The sequence below is a fragment of the Gymnoscopelus microlampas genome (assembly GCF_963454915.1).
Source record: "Gymnoscopelus microlampas genome assembly, chromosome: 12".
Classification (NCBI taxonomy): Eukaryota; Metazoa; Chordata; class Actinopteri; order Myctophiformes; family Myctophidae; genus Gymnoscopelus; species Gymnoscopelus microlampas.
The window spans coordinates 959,371-975,842 of NC_139949.1; the positions used below are offsets into that span (position 1 = coordinate 959,371).

At 44.3% G+C, this 16,472-nt stretch overlaps 1 protein-coding gene across 1 annotated transcript in view; it reads left to right on the plus strand.

Moving 5' to 3' along the window:
- nsd1b (nuclear receptor binding SET domain protein 1b) overlaps nt 1-16,472 on the plus strand; it is a 56,536-nt gene that overhangs the window by 19,934 nt on the left and 20,130 nt on the right. The window contains exons 10-19 of the mRNA XM_084073580.1: nt 57-185; nt 1,653-1,776; nt 2,363-2,563; nt 4,280-4,459; nt 6,211-6,367; nt 7,035-7,240; nt 8,647-8,759; nt 13,873-14,019; nt 14,412-14,534; nt 16,198-16,314. Of these exons, the coding sequence (XP_083929706.1) occupies nt 57-185; nt 1,653-1,776; nt 2,363-2,563; nt 4,280-4,459; nt 6,211-6,367; nt 7,035-7,240; nt 8,647-8,759; nt 13,873-14,019; nt 14,412-14,534; nt 16,198-16,314 (1,497 nt within the window). The remainder of the gene's footprint in view (nt 1-56; nt 186-1,652; nt 1,777-2,362; nt 2,564-4,279; nt 4,460-6,210; nt 6,368-7,034; nt 7,241-8,646; nt 8,760-13,872; nt 14,020-14,411; nt 14,535-16,197; nt 16,315-16,472) is intronic.

Here is a 16,472-nt window from a genome sequence, read left to right on the forward strand (position 1 = left end):
TGTGTGTGTGTGTGTGTGTGTGTGTGTGTGTGTGTGTGTGTGTGTGTTGTCCTCAGGTTCTCTTGGACAACAGTTTCTTGTGTCTGAGGGAGGAGTCATTCCTTGGCGACGACTCGCTGCAACCAATCAGGAAGATCATCGGAGACCGAGGAGGCCCCGCCTCCATGAAGGAGAGCATCTGTCAGGTTGGACAGGCCTGGAATTTCATTGTTTTAGGGGCAAGGTCACTTAGGTTTTGAGGTCACAAAGGTCAAATGCCAGGGCAGAAGGTCTGTCTCTCCTACACGGTCTCCCTCTCAGCTGTCCTACTGTCTGTCTCTCCTACACTGTCTCTCTCTCAGTTGTCCTACTGTCTGTCTCTCCTACATTGTCTCTCTCTCAGCTGTCCTACTGTCTCTCTCCTACACTTTCTCATGCTGTCCTACTTTCTGTCTCCCTCTCAGCTGTCCTACTGTCTGTCTCTCCTACACTGTCTCCCTCTCAGCTGTCCTACTGTCTGTCTCTCCTACACAGTCTCTCTCAGCTGTCCTACTGTCTGTCTCTCCTACACTGTCTCTCTCTCTCAGCTGTCCTACTGTCTGTCTCTCCTGCACTGTCTCCCTCTCAGCTGTCCTACTGTCTGTCTCTCCTACAATGCCTCTCTCTCAGCTGCCCTACTGTCTGTCTCTCCTACACTGTCTCCCTCCCAGCTGTCCTACTGTCTGTCTCTCCTACAATGTCTCTCTCTCAGCTGTCCTACTGTCTGTCTCCTCAATCTGAGAACCCATTGTCAAAAAAAAAGGAAAAACAGCGCCCTCTGACATTTTTTTTCCTTTGCATGCTACGGAGCTCTGTTATCTGTTTAGAGAGATTAGTCTCTCCTACACTGTCTCCTTCTCTGCTGTCCTACTGTTTGTCTCTCCTACACTGTCTCCTTCTCTGCTGTCCTACTGTTTGTCTCTCCTACACTGTCTCCTTCTCTGCTGTCCTACTGTCTGTCTCTCCTACACTGTCTCCTTCTCTGCTGTCCTACTGTTTGTCTCTCCTACACTGTCTCCTTCTCTGCTGTCCTACTGTTTGTCTCTCCTACACTGTCTCCTTCTCTGCTGTCCTACTGTCTGCCTCTCTTATTGAAGGTTGTGGGTTCTATTCAGTGGTGTAAAGTAACTAAGTACATTTACTCAAGTACTGTACTTAAGTACAATTTTGAGGTACTTTTACTTTACTGGAGTGTTTCCAATTTTCAGTACTTTTACTTTTACTCCACATCTCAGAGGCAAATATTGTACTTTTACTCCAATACAATTATTTTAAAACTTTAGTTACTAGTTACTTTGCAGATATAAATTATTACATTATAAAACATACATTAACCACTTTAGCCCTATTTTATACATAGGCTATTTGAAAATAGCCGATCTACAAGCTCACAACGCGTCGCATCGCGGCGCGTTGTGAGCTTGCAGATCTGCTATTTTCAACCATTTTAGTACCTTTACCCTTGGTACTTTAATATATTTTGATGCCAATACTTTTGTACTTTTACTCAAGTAACATTTTGAACTCAGGCCTTTTACTTGTAAAAGAGTATTTTTATATTGTGGTATTGCTACTTTTACTTAAGTCAAATATCTGAGTACTTCTTCCACCACTGGTTCTCTGTTCCCCTGCAGGTGTGTGAGCGGTCAGGTGAATTGCTGCTATGCGAGGGCCAGTGTTGTGGGGCTTTCCACCTGTCCTGCATCTCACTGGCTGAAGCTCCCAAAGACAAATTCATCTGTCCTGAATGCAAATCAGGTATTTACTATTCATTATCATCAGGTGTATCTTCTTCAGTTGCAGGGAGTGGTGTAAAGTAAAGAAGTACATGTACTCAAGTACTGTACTTCAGTACAATTTTGAGGCATTTTTTACTTTACAGGAGTATTTCCAATTTTCAATACCTTTACTGCTACTCCACTACATCACAGAGACAGCATATTGTGCTTTTTACTCCACTACTATTATTTGAAAAATTGAGTTACTAGTTACATTGAAGATTTTGAATATTATTACAAAAGATACGTTAACCACTTCAACCCTATATATATTTTGGCTATTTGAAAATAGCAGATCTACAAGCTCACAACGTGTCGTTGTAGATCTGCTATTTTCAAAAGAGTTTTATACATGACAAACTTTTGAAATGGGGACATACTGCATAATGAGTAACTTTACTTTTGGTACTTTAAGTATATTTTGATGCCAATACTTTTGTAGTCTTACTACAAAAGCGCATTTTTAACACCGGACCTTTACTTGTAACACAGTATTTCTGCTATACATTGGGGTATAGATACTTTTACTTAAGTAAAACATTGAGTACTTTTTTATTCTTCTGCAGGTGTGCACACTTGTTTTGTGTGCCGGAAGCGAGGGGAAGAGGTGAGGCGGTGCATGGTTCCTGTCTGCGGGAAGTTTTACCACGGAGAATGCGTCGCTAAACACGCTCCGACTTTCCCTCTACACCGAGGCTTCCGCTGTTCTCTGCACGTCTGTCTGAGCTGCTTCATCCAAAACCCCAACCACCCTAACATGTCCAAAGGTAAAAAGAATTACCCCAACTACCCTAACATGTCCAAAGGTAAAAAGAATTACCCCAACCACCCTAACATGTCCAAAGGTAAAAAAAAATACCCCAACCACCCAAACATGTCCAAAGGTAAAAAAAAAAATTACCCCAACCACACTAACATGTCCAAAGGTAAAAAATAATGCCCCCAACCACCCAAACATGTCCAAAGGTAAAAGAAAATACCCCAACCACCCAAACATGTCCAAAGGTAAAAATAATTACCCCAACCACCCTAACATGTCCAAAGGTAAAAAATAATGCCCCCAACCACCCAAACATGTCCAAAGGTAAAAAGAATTACCCCAACCACCCAAACATGTCCAAAGGCAAAAGAAAATACCCCAACCACCCAAACATGTCCAAAGGTAAAAAATAATTACCCCAACCACCCTAACATGTCCAAAGGTAAAAAATAATGCCCCCAACCACCTTACATGTACAAAGGTAAAAAAAAGAATGCCCCCAACTACCCAAACATGTCCAAAGGTAAAACAAATAATAATAATTACCCCAACCACCCTAACATGTCCAACGGTAATAAATAATGATCCCAACTACCCAAATATGTCCAAAGATGAAAAATTACCACAACCACCCAAACATGTCCAAAGGTAAAGAATTGTTTTACTCCAACCACCCAAACATGTCCAAAGGTTAAAAAAAAGTAATAAATAAAATACCCCAACCACCCAAACATGTCCAAAGGTAAAACAAAAAAAGAAGAAAAAAATACCCCAACCACCCAAACATGTCTAAAGGTAAACATTTTGAAATCTTCACCTCAACAGACACACATGTTGACCCACGTTGACAGCTGTCACTCATAACTTCAGACACGGCCCATTCACAGCATTTAGCGTGCTGGACGCCGCTGCTGTGAATTCAGTGTAAAACCCTCCATCTGCAAAATCAACCACATTTACAGGTTTATCTGTAACTCGCAATTCAACGAGGCAAATCAAAGTGCTTTACATTAAGGTGTGTGTGTGTGTGTGTGTGTGTGCGCGTGTGTGTGTGTGTGTGTGTGTGTGTGTGTGTGTGTGTGTGTGTGTGTGTGTGTGTGTGTGTGTGTGTGTGTGTGTGTGTGTGTGTAACTAAGTATGTATGTGTACTTAAGCACTGTACTTAAGTACAATGTAGAGTTTTTTTTTACTTTACTAGAGTATTTACAATTTTCAATACTTTTACTTCTACTCCACTACATCTCAAAGGCAAATATTGTACTTTTACTCCGCTACAATTATTTGAAAACTTTAGATACTATTTACTTTTACTATTAGATTTTGATTGTTATTACAAAACATACATTACCCATTCAGCCCTATACCTCAGCTATTTGAAAATAGCCGATCTACAAGCTCACAACGCGTTGTGACCTTGTAGATCGGCTATTTTCAAAGCATGTTTATACATTTGGAAACTTGTGAAATAGGATCTTCTGCATTAATGAGTAGTTGTGACAGATTATTTCTACATTGCTGTATTGATACTTTTACTTAACCCATTAATACCTGGAACGCATCCGTGTCACTTTAGATTTCTTTGGCTATTCAAAAATAGCAGATATACAAGCTCATAGCGCGGCACCGAGTGCCGCGTCATGAGCTTGTAGATCTGCTATTTTTGAAAAATCTTGAAAAAGAAAATTGATTTTTTTTTTCAAAAACTGTGTGTGTGTGTGTGCAGGTGGTCTGCTTCGCTGTGTGCGGTGTCCGGTGGCCTACCACGCCACGGAGTCCTGCCTGGCGGCAGGCTGCGTGGTCCTGTCCAACAATAGCATGCTGTGTCCAAACCACTTTGCCCCCCGGAGAGGGGTCAAGAACCACGAACACGTCAACGTCAGCTGGTGCTTCATCTGTACTGAAGGTACACGCGTCATAAGACACGTTGATTTTTGTTCATCAGACAACTTGTTATTAATCCATTAACACATTCCACGCCAGAGTTTAATATCATAATGTACTCACCAGTGCCAGTGATTTATTGTTGTTTTTTTGTTTTTCGCCACAGACCTCGCTAAATACGTTAAGATTGCGCGTTAAACTGTTTGTAGACACACAGGGTAGCTGTGTGAGTGGCCCAGAGAAGACCGTTTCAATCGGCGACATTCCATTTTGCAGTGGTTGCGGTTTCTGTTAAACAGCGTTCAGCGAGGAGGGGAAGATTAGGGGCGGATTAGGGGAAGATTTAGAGCGACGGCGGGTGGGAACGAAAATCTCCGGATACGGATATTTCCATATCCGGGTGTGCTACAATGAAATGTGTCACTGCGAGGGAGGCCTACAATGAAATGTGTCACTGCGAAAAAAAGAAAAAAAAAGACCACTTCGCGTAGACTGCGCAATTATTTAGGTTTGCGTAGAACTACGCGATTGGCATGCAATGTGTTAAGACAGGGAACGTGTCTGTATCATTTTAAGATTTATTTGGGCTACAAGCTTGTAGATCTGCATTTTTTTTTTTATCGTAATAATTTGTGCCAATCTTTGAATGTATAGAGCGAACATTTGTAACTCAAATCTTTGCTTCTGGGGGTCCCTGGAACAAAATATTTTAACAAATGTTCGCTTTAAAAAATATTGAAAGATTTTCACAAATGTTCACGATATAAAAAAAAAATAGCAGATCTACAAGCTCATCTATGAGCTTGTATATCTGCCATTTTTGAATAGACAAAGACATCTTAAAAGGACACAGATGCGTTCGCGGTCTTAATGGGTTAACAACACATTAAAAGGGATACTTCACTTTCAAACATATTTGGGGTAATTTTAACGTCTACTCAGACCTGTGTGAGCACCCCAGACGAGTTGCTTGACTCAATATTTAGATATTTGATATTAATTTTAACAGACACGCCTTCCTATACAAACCCATTGTAACGTCAAACTCCATTTAAATGAAAAAAATGTCTCCTCAGGATAATATTAGTCACCATGAACCAAGGACGGGTGTTTTCAATGAATGTAACACGGTTAAAATTGGAGTTTGAAGTTCCAATGGGTTTGTATAGGAAGGAGGCATGTCTGTTAAAATGAATATCAAATATCTAAATACTGAATCAAGCAACTTAAAAACTGTCTGGGGTGTTCACAAAAGAGTACCGGTAGACGTTAAAATTAGTTTGAAAGTGAAATATCCCTTTAACATCAGCAGCAACAATGACATCTGAATTCACTAGGAAACTAATTACATCTTAAAATGTGCATCCTTCCCAGTGTTGCCATGTCTGCTTATTATAAATGACTTTGGGCTTGTTTTTCTGTACAGTCACTTGTAAATATTTGTAGTTGCGGGTTGCGTTTTTTTGGGCTTGTTTCTAAAGGTAGTGGGCTTGTTTTCTAATGTTGTTTTTTCATGTCAAGGACCCCCAGATTAATGTATTTGTCCGCGAAACCCCATCTGAAAATATTTTGTGTTAGGGACCCCCATTAAAGATTTGTGTTATAAATATTTCACTTTTTCTTCAATATATTTTTTTTAAATAGCAGATGTAAAGTGGAAAAACGTAAGCTTTGTCACTTCGCTTGTTTTCATATACCTGGCCACTTGTTTCTCTTGCAAAATCTGTCAACACTGATCCTTCCATATGTGCTTTTGTTCCTCCCGTACTGCAGGGGGCAGCCTTCTGTGCTGTGAGTCGTGTCCGGCAGCGTTCCATCGGGAGTGTTTGAAGATCGACATGCCCAAAGGCAGCTGGTTCTGCAACGACTGCAAAGCCGGAAAGAAACCACACTTCAAAGACATCCTGTGGGTCAAAGTGGGCCGCTACAGGTCAGTATGCCCATATAAGGACATCCTGTGGGGTCAAAGTGGGCCGCTACAGGTCAGTATGCCCATATCAGGATATCATGTGGGGTCAAAGTAGGCGGCTACAGTCAGTATGCTCATAAACTGACATCTCAGGGGTCAAAGTGGGGGTCAGTATGCCCATATAAGGACATCCTGGTTGTCAAAGTGGGCACGCCCCATTAAAAGGGGGCACAGTGGCGCTGTCGGTAGCGCTGACGGTAGCGCTGTCGCCTCACAGCTAGAAGGTCCTGGGTTCGATTCCTGCTGGGGACGCTGGGGGCGTGTTCTATCCTCCGCGTCTGATGGAGGGGAAAGAAACTGGTTGGAATAACGTGTTCCCTCCACTCGCTACGTCCTACCGCGGAAACTCCCCCCTGTCAGGTGACAAGCAGGCTAGTTGGCTCTCATGCATTGAAGGAGGCATGAGCTCTGCTCTGAGCTCACTAGGCTGGCAGGGGGAGTGTAGCGCCCAGGATAACTTAGACAATTGGCACTGGGTGAAAAAGGGTTGCAAAATCATGGGATAAACCTTTTTAAACGGGAACGCATCTGTGTCATTTTAGATTTCTTTGACTATTCAAAAATAGCAGATATTACAACAGATATAACATACGTTTTTCATGAAACTGTTGGGTTTGTCTCCATGCAGATGGTGGCCTGCTGAAGTGAGCCTTCCGAAGAACGTTCCGGAGAACATCCGGAAGATGCGACACGACGTCGGAGAGTTTCCTGTTCACTTCTTTGGCTCTAACGACTTCCTGTGGACCTACCAGGCCCGCGTGTTCCCTTATATGGACGTGGACGCCAACAGCAAGGAGAAGATGGGCAAGGGTGTCGACGCCATCTACAAGAAAGGTTGTTGTCAGTCTAGGAACCAGCATTAATAGAAGTCCTGGTAGGACATAACACCAGCAGTTCTAGAGGTCCTGGTAGGACATGACACCAGCAGTACTAGAGGTCCTGGTAGGACATAACACCAGCAGTTCCAGAGGTCCTGGTAGGACATAACACCAGCAGTACTAGAGGTCCTGGTTGGACATGACACCAGCAGCACTAGAGGTCCTGGTAGGACATAACACCAGCAGTTCTAGAGGTCCTGGTAGGACATAACACCAGCAGTACTAGAGGTCCTGGTAGGACATAACACCAGCAGTTCTAGAGGTCCTGGTAGGACATAACACCAGCAGTACCAGGGGTTTTCAACTGATTTCGACCCAGGGACCACCATCCTGACTAAAAGCAACCTGGGGACCACCACTATTGTGCGTGGCGGGTCCATCATAGACCCACCCCACACAATAGTGGTGGGGGGTTCATGTACCACAGGAAGCTGGAGAAAATAGCTATAATATCAATATAATATCTAATAAAATACAGCGATTTTGTTTGAATATGATGGAAAATGATTAAGGATTACTGTGATTATGGTAAGCTCACATTTCATATTACACACACACAATACAGTAAGAACTCCTGTAAGTTATTAAAAGTAAAAAAAAAAAAAAGTTTTTTTTTTTTTTTGGCCAGGGACCACCTGCAATACCTCCGCGGACCACCAGTGGTCCGCGGACCACCGGTTGAAAACCCCTGCTAGAGGTCCTGGTAGGAGATAAACCAGCAGTACTAGAGGTCCTGGTAGGAGATAAAACCAGCAGTACTAGAGGTCCTAATAGGAGATAAAACCAGAAGTACTAGAGGTCCTGGTAGGATATAAAACCAGAAGTACTAGAGGTCCTGGTAGGATATAAAACCTTCAGTACTAGAGGTCCTGGTAGGACATAAAACCAGCAGTACTAGAGGTCCTGGTAGGAGATAAAACCAGCAGTAAAGAGGTCCTGGTAGGAGATAAAACCAGCAGTAAAGAGGTCCTGGTAGGAGATAAAACCAGCAGTACTAGAGGTCCTGGTAGGAGATAAAACCAGCAGTACTAGAGGTCCTGGTAGGAGATAAAACCAGCAGTACTAGAGGTCCTGGTAGGAGATAAAATCAACTGTACTAGATGTCCTGGTAGGAGATAAAAACCAGCAGTACTAGATGTCCTGGTAAGAGATAAACCAGCTGTACTAGAGGTCCTGGTAGGACATAAAACCAGCAGTACTAAATGTGCTGGTAGGAGATAAAAAACAGCTGTACTAGAGGTCCTGGTAGGACATAAAACCAGCCGTACTAGAGGTCGATGTACTTATATAATTAGAAACGGTGTGTGTGTGCGTGTGCGTGCGTGTGTGCGTGTTTGTGTACGTGCGTGTGTGCGTGCACAGCTTTGGAGGAAGCGGCGGTTCGATTCCGTGAGCTCCAGGCAGAGAAGGAACTCAGACAACTTCAGGAAGACAAGAAGAACGACAGGAAGCCTCCTCCCTACAAACCCATCAAGGTCAGAGGTCACCTCAATATGTCTATACTATCACCTCAAGGTCACAATGTAACCTAGAACTGATTGAAAATAACTAACTTGACATTTTAACTAATATAAAATTATTTTTGTGATGTTGGTGAATTCCAATTATTGAGAGTATTATACTGAGAGTATTTCAAGGTTCAAGGTTGTACTTAATTGTTACATCTTGTGTACAGGTACATAAGAGTAAAACTTATTTTGGTTCGGCTTCCTTCATACAATGCAGCAGCATAGGTAATAACAATAGAATAAAGAAAACGTAAAAAGATTTAAGAAAGTGTGCAAAAAGAGCTGAAAGAGAATGAAAAGAGCATCATCAAATCAAATCAAATGTACATTGCTTGTAGATCTGCTATTTTCAAATAATTAATGTATAAAATAGGACTAAAGTGGTTAAAAAACTTGGTATGTTGTATACACCACCAGCATTATTCTTCAGTAGCTGTCACCTAACTTTGTGTAAACAACTCCACAGTATATCTAACTATATAAATGGCGACCAACTTCCGCACCCTCGGTGTCCACACCCCACAGCTCTGTTATCGACTAAACAACGCACCGCCAGACCACATGTCGCCAACTGACTCGCCACGCCGGCCGCGCTGAATTTACGCCTCGCGTAGGGGACATCTCACTGCTCAATACACCTTTTCCACCGCGCAACATAATTAATTCTACTCACCAAATGTCGGACAAAACGGAAGGGGAGGCAGCTTCGTACCGTTTACCGTGCGCACGACCTCATCACCACAACAGCACGCAGCCGCTGCGGGGGTTTTTTCCTTTTTTTCCAAACTTTTTTTTTGGTCACCATTTTCTCCAGGCACCATTTCTGGTGTAACGTCGGGTGTTTCTTTTCACCAGCCAATCACCTTTCACGTTGCCACGTCCGTTGCCACGTCGCGCTGACGTACGCTAAACAAGCGCTGCCGTGCGCACAATGCAAACGAGCCCAAAGGCGCGCAAAAATCAGCCGACCATTGCTTAGACACAAAGTCAGACCTGGCAACGCAGCCTACGCCAATCATGTGTGAGAGATCTACAAGCTATGGGGCAGAGACGCCACCGTATCTTAGCAACAACTACAGCGCTCACTCTCATTGGTCGTGTCACGCTAAGAGCAGTCTCCAGACAATGGCATCGCAGACAGCTTGCTGTTACTGCTGTAGCCATCACAGGCAGTTGCAGCACGACGGACAGGGCGCTGTGATAGCTGCCATGTCGCTAACGCTAACCTGGTTGTCATGCCTGCAGCGGCTGTGCAATCACTTTGTCAACAATGCACGTTCGTGTGGTGAATGTCTATATTGCTGCTCAGTTCGTCCATTGTAGATGGTGTATGTTTGTGTGTGTCTTCTGGAGAGCTATGTAGCTCCACAGCAACTACAGTAACTAACGTAATGGCAGGACCGCCCCGTGCAGCGCATCTTAGGCTGCATTATGGTCATGTAGTAATTTCAGATAATTTCGCTCCGATTAGAGCAGTGTTTATCAACCCTTTCACGCCCCCCCCCCCCCCCCCCCAAATACACGTACTTGATCTGGGACCCCCCCATTCTGTTTGACTCCGTTCCACAAGTAAATATTGTGAAAATAGCCGATCTACAAGCTCGAAACGCCTCACGTTCAGAGGCTTTGTAAGCTTGGACATCGGCTATTTTCTACATGATTGCCTCTTTCTTACATTCTTTGCCAATGTGGCCCATGTTTTCATAGCATAGTTTATTGACTACTTCTGTTGCAGAAATGGCCATTTCCTTTACTTTCGGTTTTTTATTGTCTCCGCCAGGCCGAAAGGCATGGCGCAAGACTATGTTTCACCCCCTGTCCGTCCGTTTGTGATAGCTAATCTCTCACATCGTTGACTTGATCGCAGCAAAATAACAGCCCGATGTGGAGAGTCAGTGAGAGCTGGATAAACGACGTAAAATGTGTCAAAAGGAGTCTGTACGGCTGTCGATAAATGAACACATGACGTCGGTGGGAGAGCAGATATTGTCTTTTGGACAAACAGCAGCGTGGTGCTGATGTTTGTTGTGTGAAGCAGCTTAATGTCAGAGTGTTTGTGTTGGAGCGCCTCAGTGCGGCTGCAGAGTTCATGTGCAACCTCTTCCAGAGAGACACAGAGACACTAGAAACTCTGCTGGGGAAAAAAAACACTGCTGGCCATTGACTTTCCTATGGACATTGATCTACACACTGCAGCTATATCTGCTACACACACAACATCAAACTACACACTGCAGGTATGATGCAGCGTTTGCATTACAGCCAGCATGCCAGCGTAGTTCCCATATGGTTTCAAGGTGGGCTAAACCATATGGACCCCATGTCAGCAATGTCAGCGGCATCCACTTCAGTCCCAACTGCGATGCCCATGCAGGCCATAAGTAGCTTCTACCTGGCCCTTAGGTGGGCCCCAACTAGCCATGTTTATGTGGGACCAAGGCGGGTCCTAACTGGGTTTGCCCATGCAGGCTTTAACTGGGTTCTACCTGGGCCCTAGGTGTACCCTAACCAACCACAGTGCAGTGCCCATCGCTCCAATTGTTGTGACGTCAGGGCTCTCAATACTGCACATTGGTGGAGGAGGAGGGGCCGCAGGGCGACCGCACACATCGCTGAACCAATGGTAGCCCACGGATGTTTCCTCTGTGGATTTACAATCTGCCCCTCTATGCCACATATCATCCGCACTACAGGGTCTTCACTGACCGAGCCACGGCCCCACTGACCCTCATGACGCTACGCCACTTAAACGTGCGGCAGCATGCGCTGGGTTGCCAGGTTTGCACAGCCTGCGCCAGAAACAAGCAACCACCTTCATGAAAAAAAAAAAAACACCGAAATGGTCCGCAATGTTCCAGGGGTGTCCCCGCGCGTCCCAACACTCCACAGGGGGTCAGTGGACCATCAGGGGGTCCGCGGACCCCCTGTGGACCCCCTGAAACATAAGAAATATTATTTCTGCACATTTTTTCCTTTTTCAAAAAAACTTTTCCACAGTTTCACTCCGGCGATTTGGGTCCCCCAATATACACACGGCTGGGCCCCGTGCGCGGCTGGGGTTGAGGGGGGCGTAGCCCCCCGAAACTCTAGTTCTATATACAGCAGATAAGGTGCAGCAGGTGCAGTTCAGGCATAGTAGTGCAAAACAAAGGGATGGATGGTTGCAACCAAATGGACTCGTAAGGGGTGCATCCACCGCTCTATTCTGGGCCAACCTAAAGCTGCGTTAACCGTTACCCGTGATTTTCTACCCATTACCCGTGAAATACGGATAATGGGTGGCACTGTCCCTCAGGGGCGTCACGGCCATTCACTGTGCGTACGACGCGACACCCTCACTCTCACAGATCCGTGATTTCATACCCCCCACTTTTTGAAAAAATAAAAAATATATATATTTTTTAATAATAAATCGGTAAAATCAAGCAAAAATAAGAATTAAATAAACTAACCCTAACCCTAAAACCGAAATAAAGTAACCAAAACACAAAAAAAACTAACAAAATCCGCCCAAAAAAACACGAAATTTTGAAAATACAGAATGTGTTTACATTTGACAGTTACAAATGTTTTTCACGCTTTTTCAAAAATAGCAGATCTACAAGCTTATAGCGCGGCACTCGTTGCCGCGCTATGAGCTTGTATATCTGCTATTTTTGAATAGCCAAAGTGTAAAATAAGGGGTATAGTCCACCGAAAGTCCACCCCCCCCACCTTCTGAGAGCCTGTGACGTCCCTGCTGTCCCTAAACGCTATTCTGCACCTGCTATACCCGCTCTACATTATGCCGACCCCGTTATTTGCGGATGGATGTGTGGGCGTGGGCGTGTTGTTGCTATATCCCCAAAATTGCTATTCTGCCCACACACCTTTGGGAAAGCGCACAGCGGACTCTAAAACCACCCGCAAGAGCGCACAGACTGCAATGGATTCCTGGAGACGGCCAGGACGCACAGCGCGCACCTCTCTCTACTAGGCTATTATTATCAACAAATCTCTGTGAAATTTTCCTATAATCAGCAGAAGGGAGGGTGTCAATTCATTGTGTCAATTGTGTTTATATAAGATGATAGTCTATTCAAAGAAGACAATTTGTGCATCGCACAATGCAATGCTCTCCAAATTGCACGTCAGTTGTATTCATCGATTAAGCAGGAAATAATGAACTGATTACAAAAATAGAAAATGTAGGTGATACGTATGTCTATCAAATGTGGTTTTATTGAAAGGCAATCAGGCCAGGGCTTAGAAACCAAACGTCGGGTGTATGTTTCCATGTAAAATTCTCACAGTGTGTTGCTGCGCAAGAGCTCTGTTGCCAGAATTTGCGAAAGAAATAAGCAACCAGGTCTCTGAAAACAAGCCCAAAAGAAGCGACTATATAATAGGCCACATGAGCACTTCAAACCTATGTATGTCATCCATTAAACAATGTGCATAAAGCGATGTCGCCTCACAGCTATAAGGTCCTGGATTCGATTCCCTCAGGGGACGTTGTGGGCGCTGGGGGCGTGTTCTCTCCTCCGTGTCATCAGTGCCCATACCCTAAGTGGGGTTGGCGAAAGGGCCTTTCTGTGTGGAGTTTGCATGTTCTCCCCGTGTTCCCTAGGGTAGGTACCCTCACAAAAACATGCATTAATCCTGGTCACTATACTGCCTCCCCCTGGCCAGCCGGGGCGCCTGATGGAGGGGAAAGGAACTGGTTGGAATAACGTGTTCCTTCCACGCGCTACGTCCTACCAGGGAAACTCCCCTGTCAGGTGATAAGAAGGTCAGTTGGATCTCATGCATTGAAGGAGGCATGAGCTCGGCCCTGGCCTCCCTAGGTTGGCAGAGGGAAGGTAGTGCCCAGGATTACATAGACAATTGGCACTGGGTGTAAAAAATGGGGTTACAAAATCATGGGATAAAAAAAAAACTAAAAAAAAATGTGCATATTCATATATGTTGGCTATTTGAAAATAGCCGATCTACATGCTCACAACCGTTCTACCATTATTTACAAGCAACTTCAGAAAAACAAGCCCAATGTGCCTTATAATAATCAGACCATCACCTCTGACCCGCCCCTCCCCCTCAGGTGAATCGACCAATAGGGAAGGTGCAGATCATCACAGCCGACCTATCAGAGATCCCCAGGTGTAACTGCAAGGCGACGGACGAGCACCCATGTGGCAGCGAATCAGAATGCATCAACCGCATGCTGCTTTATGAGTGTCACCCACAGGTACTGACCTTACTGTAGTCACTTTTTCACGTGAAGCACCCCCAAAACTATATGTATTTGGCTAATGGTAATATTGGAGTTAAAAATGTTTGCTTTTAAACATATTTATGTATTCAAAGATTTGCACAAATTTTCACGATAAAAAAAAAAAAAGCAGATATACAAGCTCATAGCGCGGCACTTGGTGCCGCGGTATGAGCTATTGCTACTTGTATATCTGCTATATCTGCTGTTGCTACTTTTACTTAAGTAAAGTTTTACTTAAGTAAAGTATCTGAGTACTTCTTCCACCACTGGTGTTTACCTTGCTTACTGTAAGTCACTCTGTGTGTGTGTGTGTGTGTGTGTGTGTGTGTGTGTGTGTGTGTGTGTGTGTGTGTGTGCGTGTGCAGGTGTGCCCGGCAGGGGAACGCTGTGAGAACCAGGCCTTCACTAAGCGGGAGTACAGTCAGGTCGAGACCTTCAGAACTCTGAGCAGAGGATGGGGGCTGCGCTGTGTGCACGACATGAAGAAGGTACGCACTAAACAACAGTATTCACCTTATTCCTGGCCCTTCTCCGGCCGGCGCCATTGCCCTTTTCTGCTGCTTCATTCAAAATATGTCCACTTCCTCCCTGGTAGGCTGCAGGTGTAATGCAGCTAATAGGCTCTATGTACAGCAGCCATACTGTGAAGACATTCACAGGTGTTACCAATGATACTAATGAAGGCTCTGTTCCATTCTGGTCAAACAGAGTCAGGGTGCTGCTATTGTGCATGTTGGCTCACTGGAAACACTCTGCTACACCAGTGGGTCTAAAGTTGGGGCCCAGTGTGTTGCTGCGCAAGAGCTCTGTTGCCAGAATTTGCGAAAGAAATAAGCAACCAGGTCTCTGAAAACAAGCCCAAAAGAAGCGACTATATAATAGGCCACATGAGCACTTCAAACCTATGTATGTCATCCATTAAACAATGTGCATAAAGCGATGTCGCCTCACAGCTATAAGGTCCTGGATTCGATTCCCTCAGGGGACGTTGTGGGCGCTGGGGGCGTGTTCTCTCCTCCGTGTCATCAGTGCCCATACCCTAAGTGGGGTTGGCGAAAGGGCCTTTCTGTGTGGAGTTTGCATGTTCTCCCCGTGTTCCCTAGGGTAGGTACCCTCACAAAAACATGCATGGTCACTATACTGCCTCCCCCTGGCCAGCCGGGGCGCCTGATGGAGGGGAAAGGAACTGGTTGGAATAACGTGGGGTCCAGGGACCCTCATGGGTCCCTGGACCCCATGAGTGTGTCTTGCGCAGCAACACACAGAGTGTGTAACTCTGAGAGTGTACAAATGGAACCAAATGGACCCGTAAGGGTCCATTTGGTTCCATTTGTACACTCTCAGATGGGGGCCGTGGAAACCACTGTGCTACACTAAATGGAACAGAGCCTTCATTAGTATCATTGGTAACACCTGTGAATGTCTTCACAATATGGCTGCTGTGAATAGAGCCGATCAGTGTGTTGCCAGATTTTGCAAGAGAAACAACATTATTCATTTCATCCAGTGCAGTGATAGTTCAGGTAAGGCACGCAAGGCAGGTGGACAGTAGGACACCTGTCTGTGTTGTATTGTGTATTATTGTATACTGTAGTGTTGTGTTGTATAGGTTATAGTAGTGGCGGCCATTTTGTGGGTCCACAATAGCAAGCCCATTCATTTTTCCCATAGAGATTTCTGAAAATAGCCGATATACAAGCTCACAACGCATCGTGATGCGACGCGTTGTGAGCTTGTAGATCTGCTATTTTCAAATAGCTTATGTATAAAGTAGGACTAAAGTGGTTAATGTATGTTTATAAGCAAAGTAACTAGTAACTAAAGTTTTCGAATAATTGTAGTGGAGTAAAAGTACAATATTTGCCCTTGAGATGTAGTGGAGTAGAAGTAAAAGTACTGAAAATTGGAGAAACTCCAGGAAAGTAAAAATTCCTCAAAAGTGTACTTAAGTATAGTACTTAGTAAATGTACTTAGTTACGTTACACCACTGGAGAAATTAATGGGTTTTCTATCTGTGGGACCACAAAATGGCCGCCACTGCTATGCCCTATTGTGTTGAGTTGTGTACGTGTATTACACAACCCAACAACGAATGTGCATTTCGACAAACAACAACAACAACGAATGTGTATTTTGTTGTGTGTTTTCAGGGGGAGTTTGTCAGTGAGTACGTCGGAGAGGTCATCGATGAGGAGGAGTGCAGATCCAGGATCAGAAGCGCTCAAGAACACGACATCTGTAATTTCTACATGCTGACTCTGGACAAGGTCAGGCTTTAATAAAAAACACATTATTACTAAATTAACATCATTATCAATGTGACGTCATTATAACTACATCATTAAATAAATATGATTATTCATAGTACATCTGTAACTTCTACTCAAACTAAACCATGTAAAATCTTTAAATAGAACAAAATGCA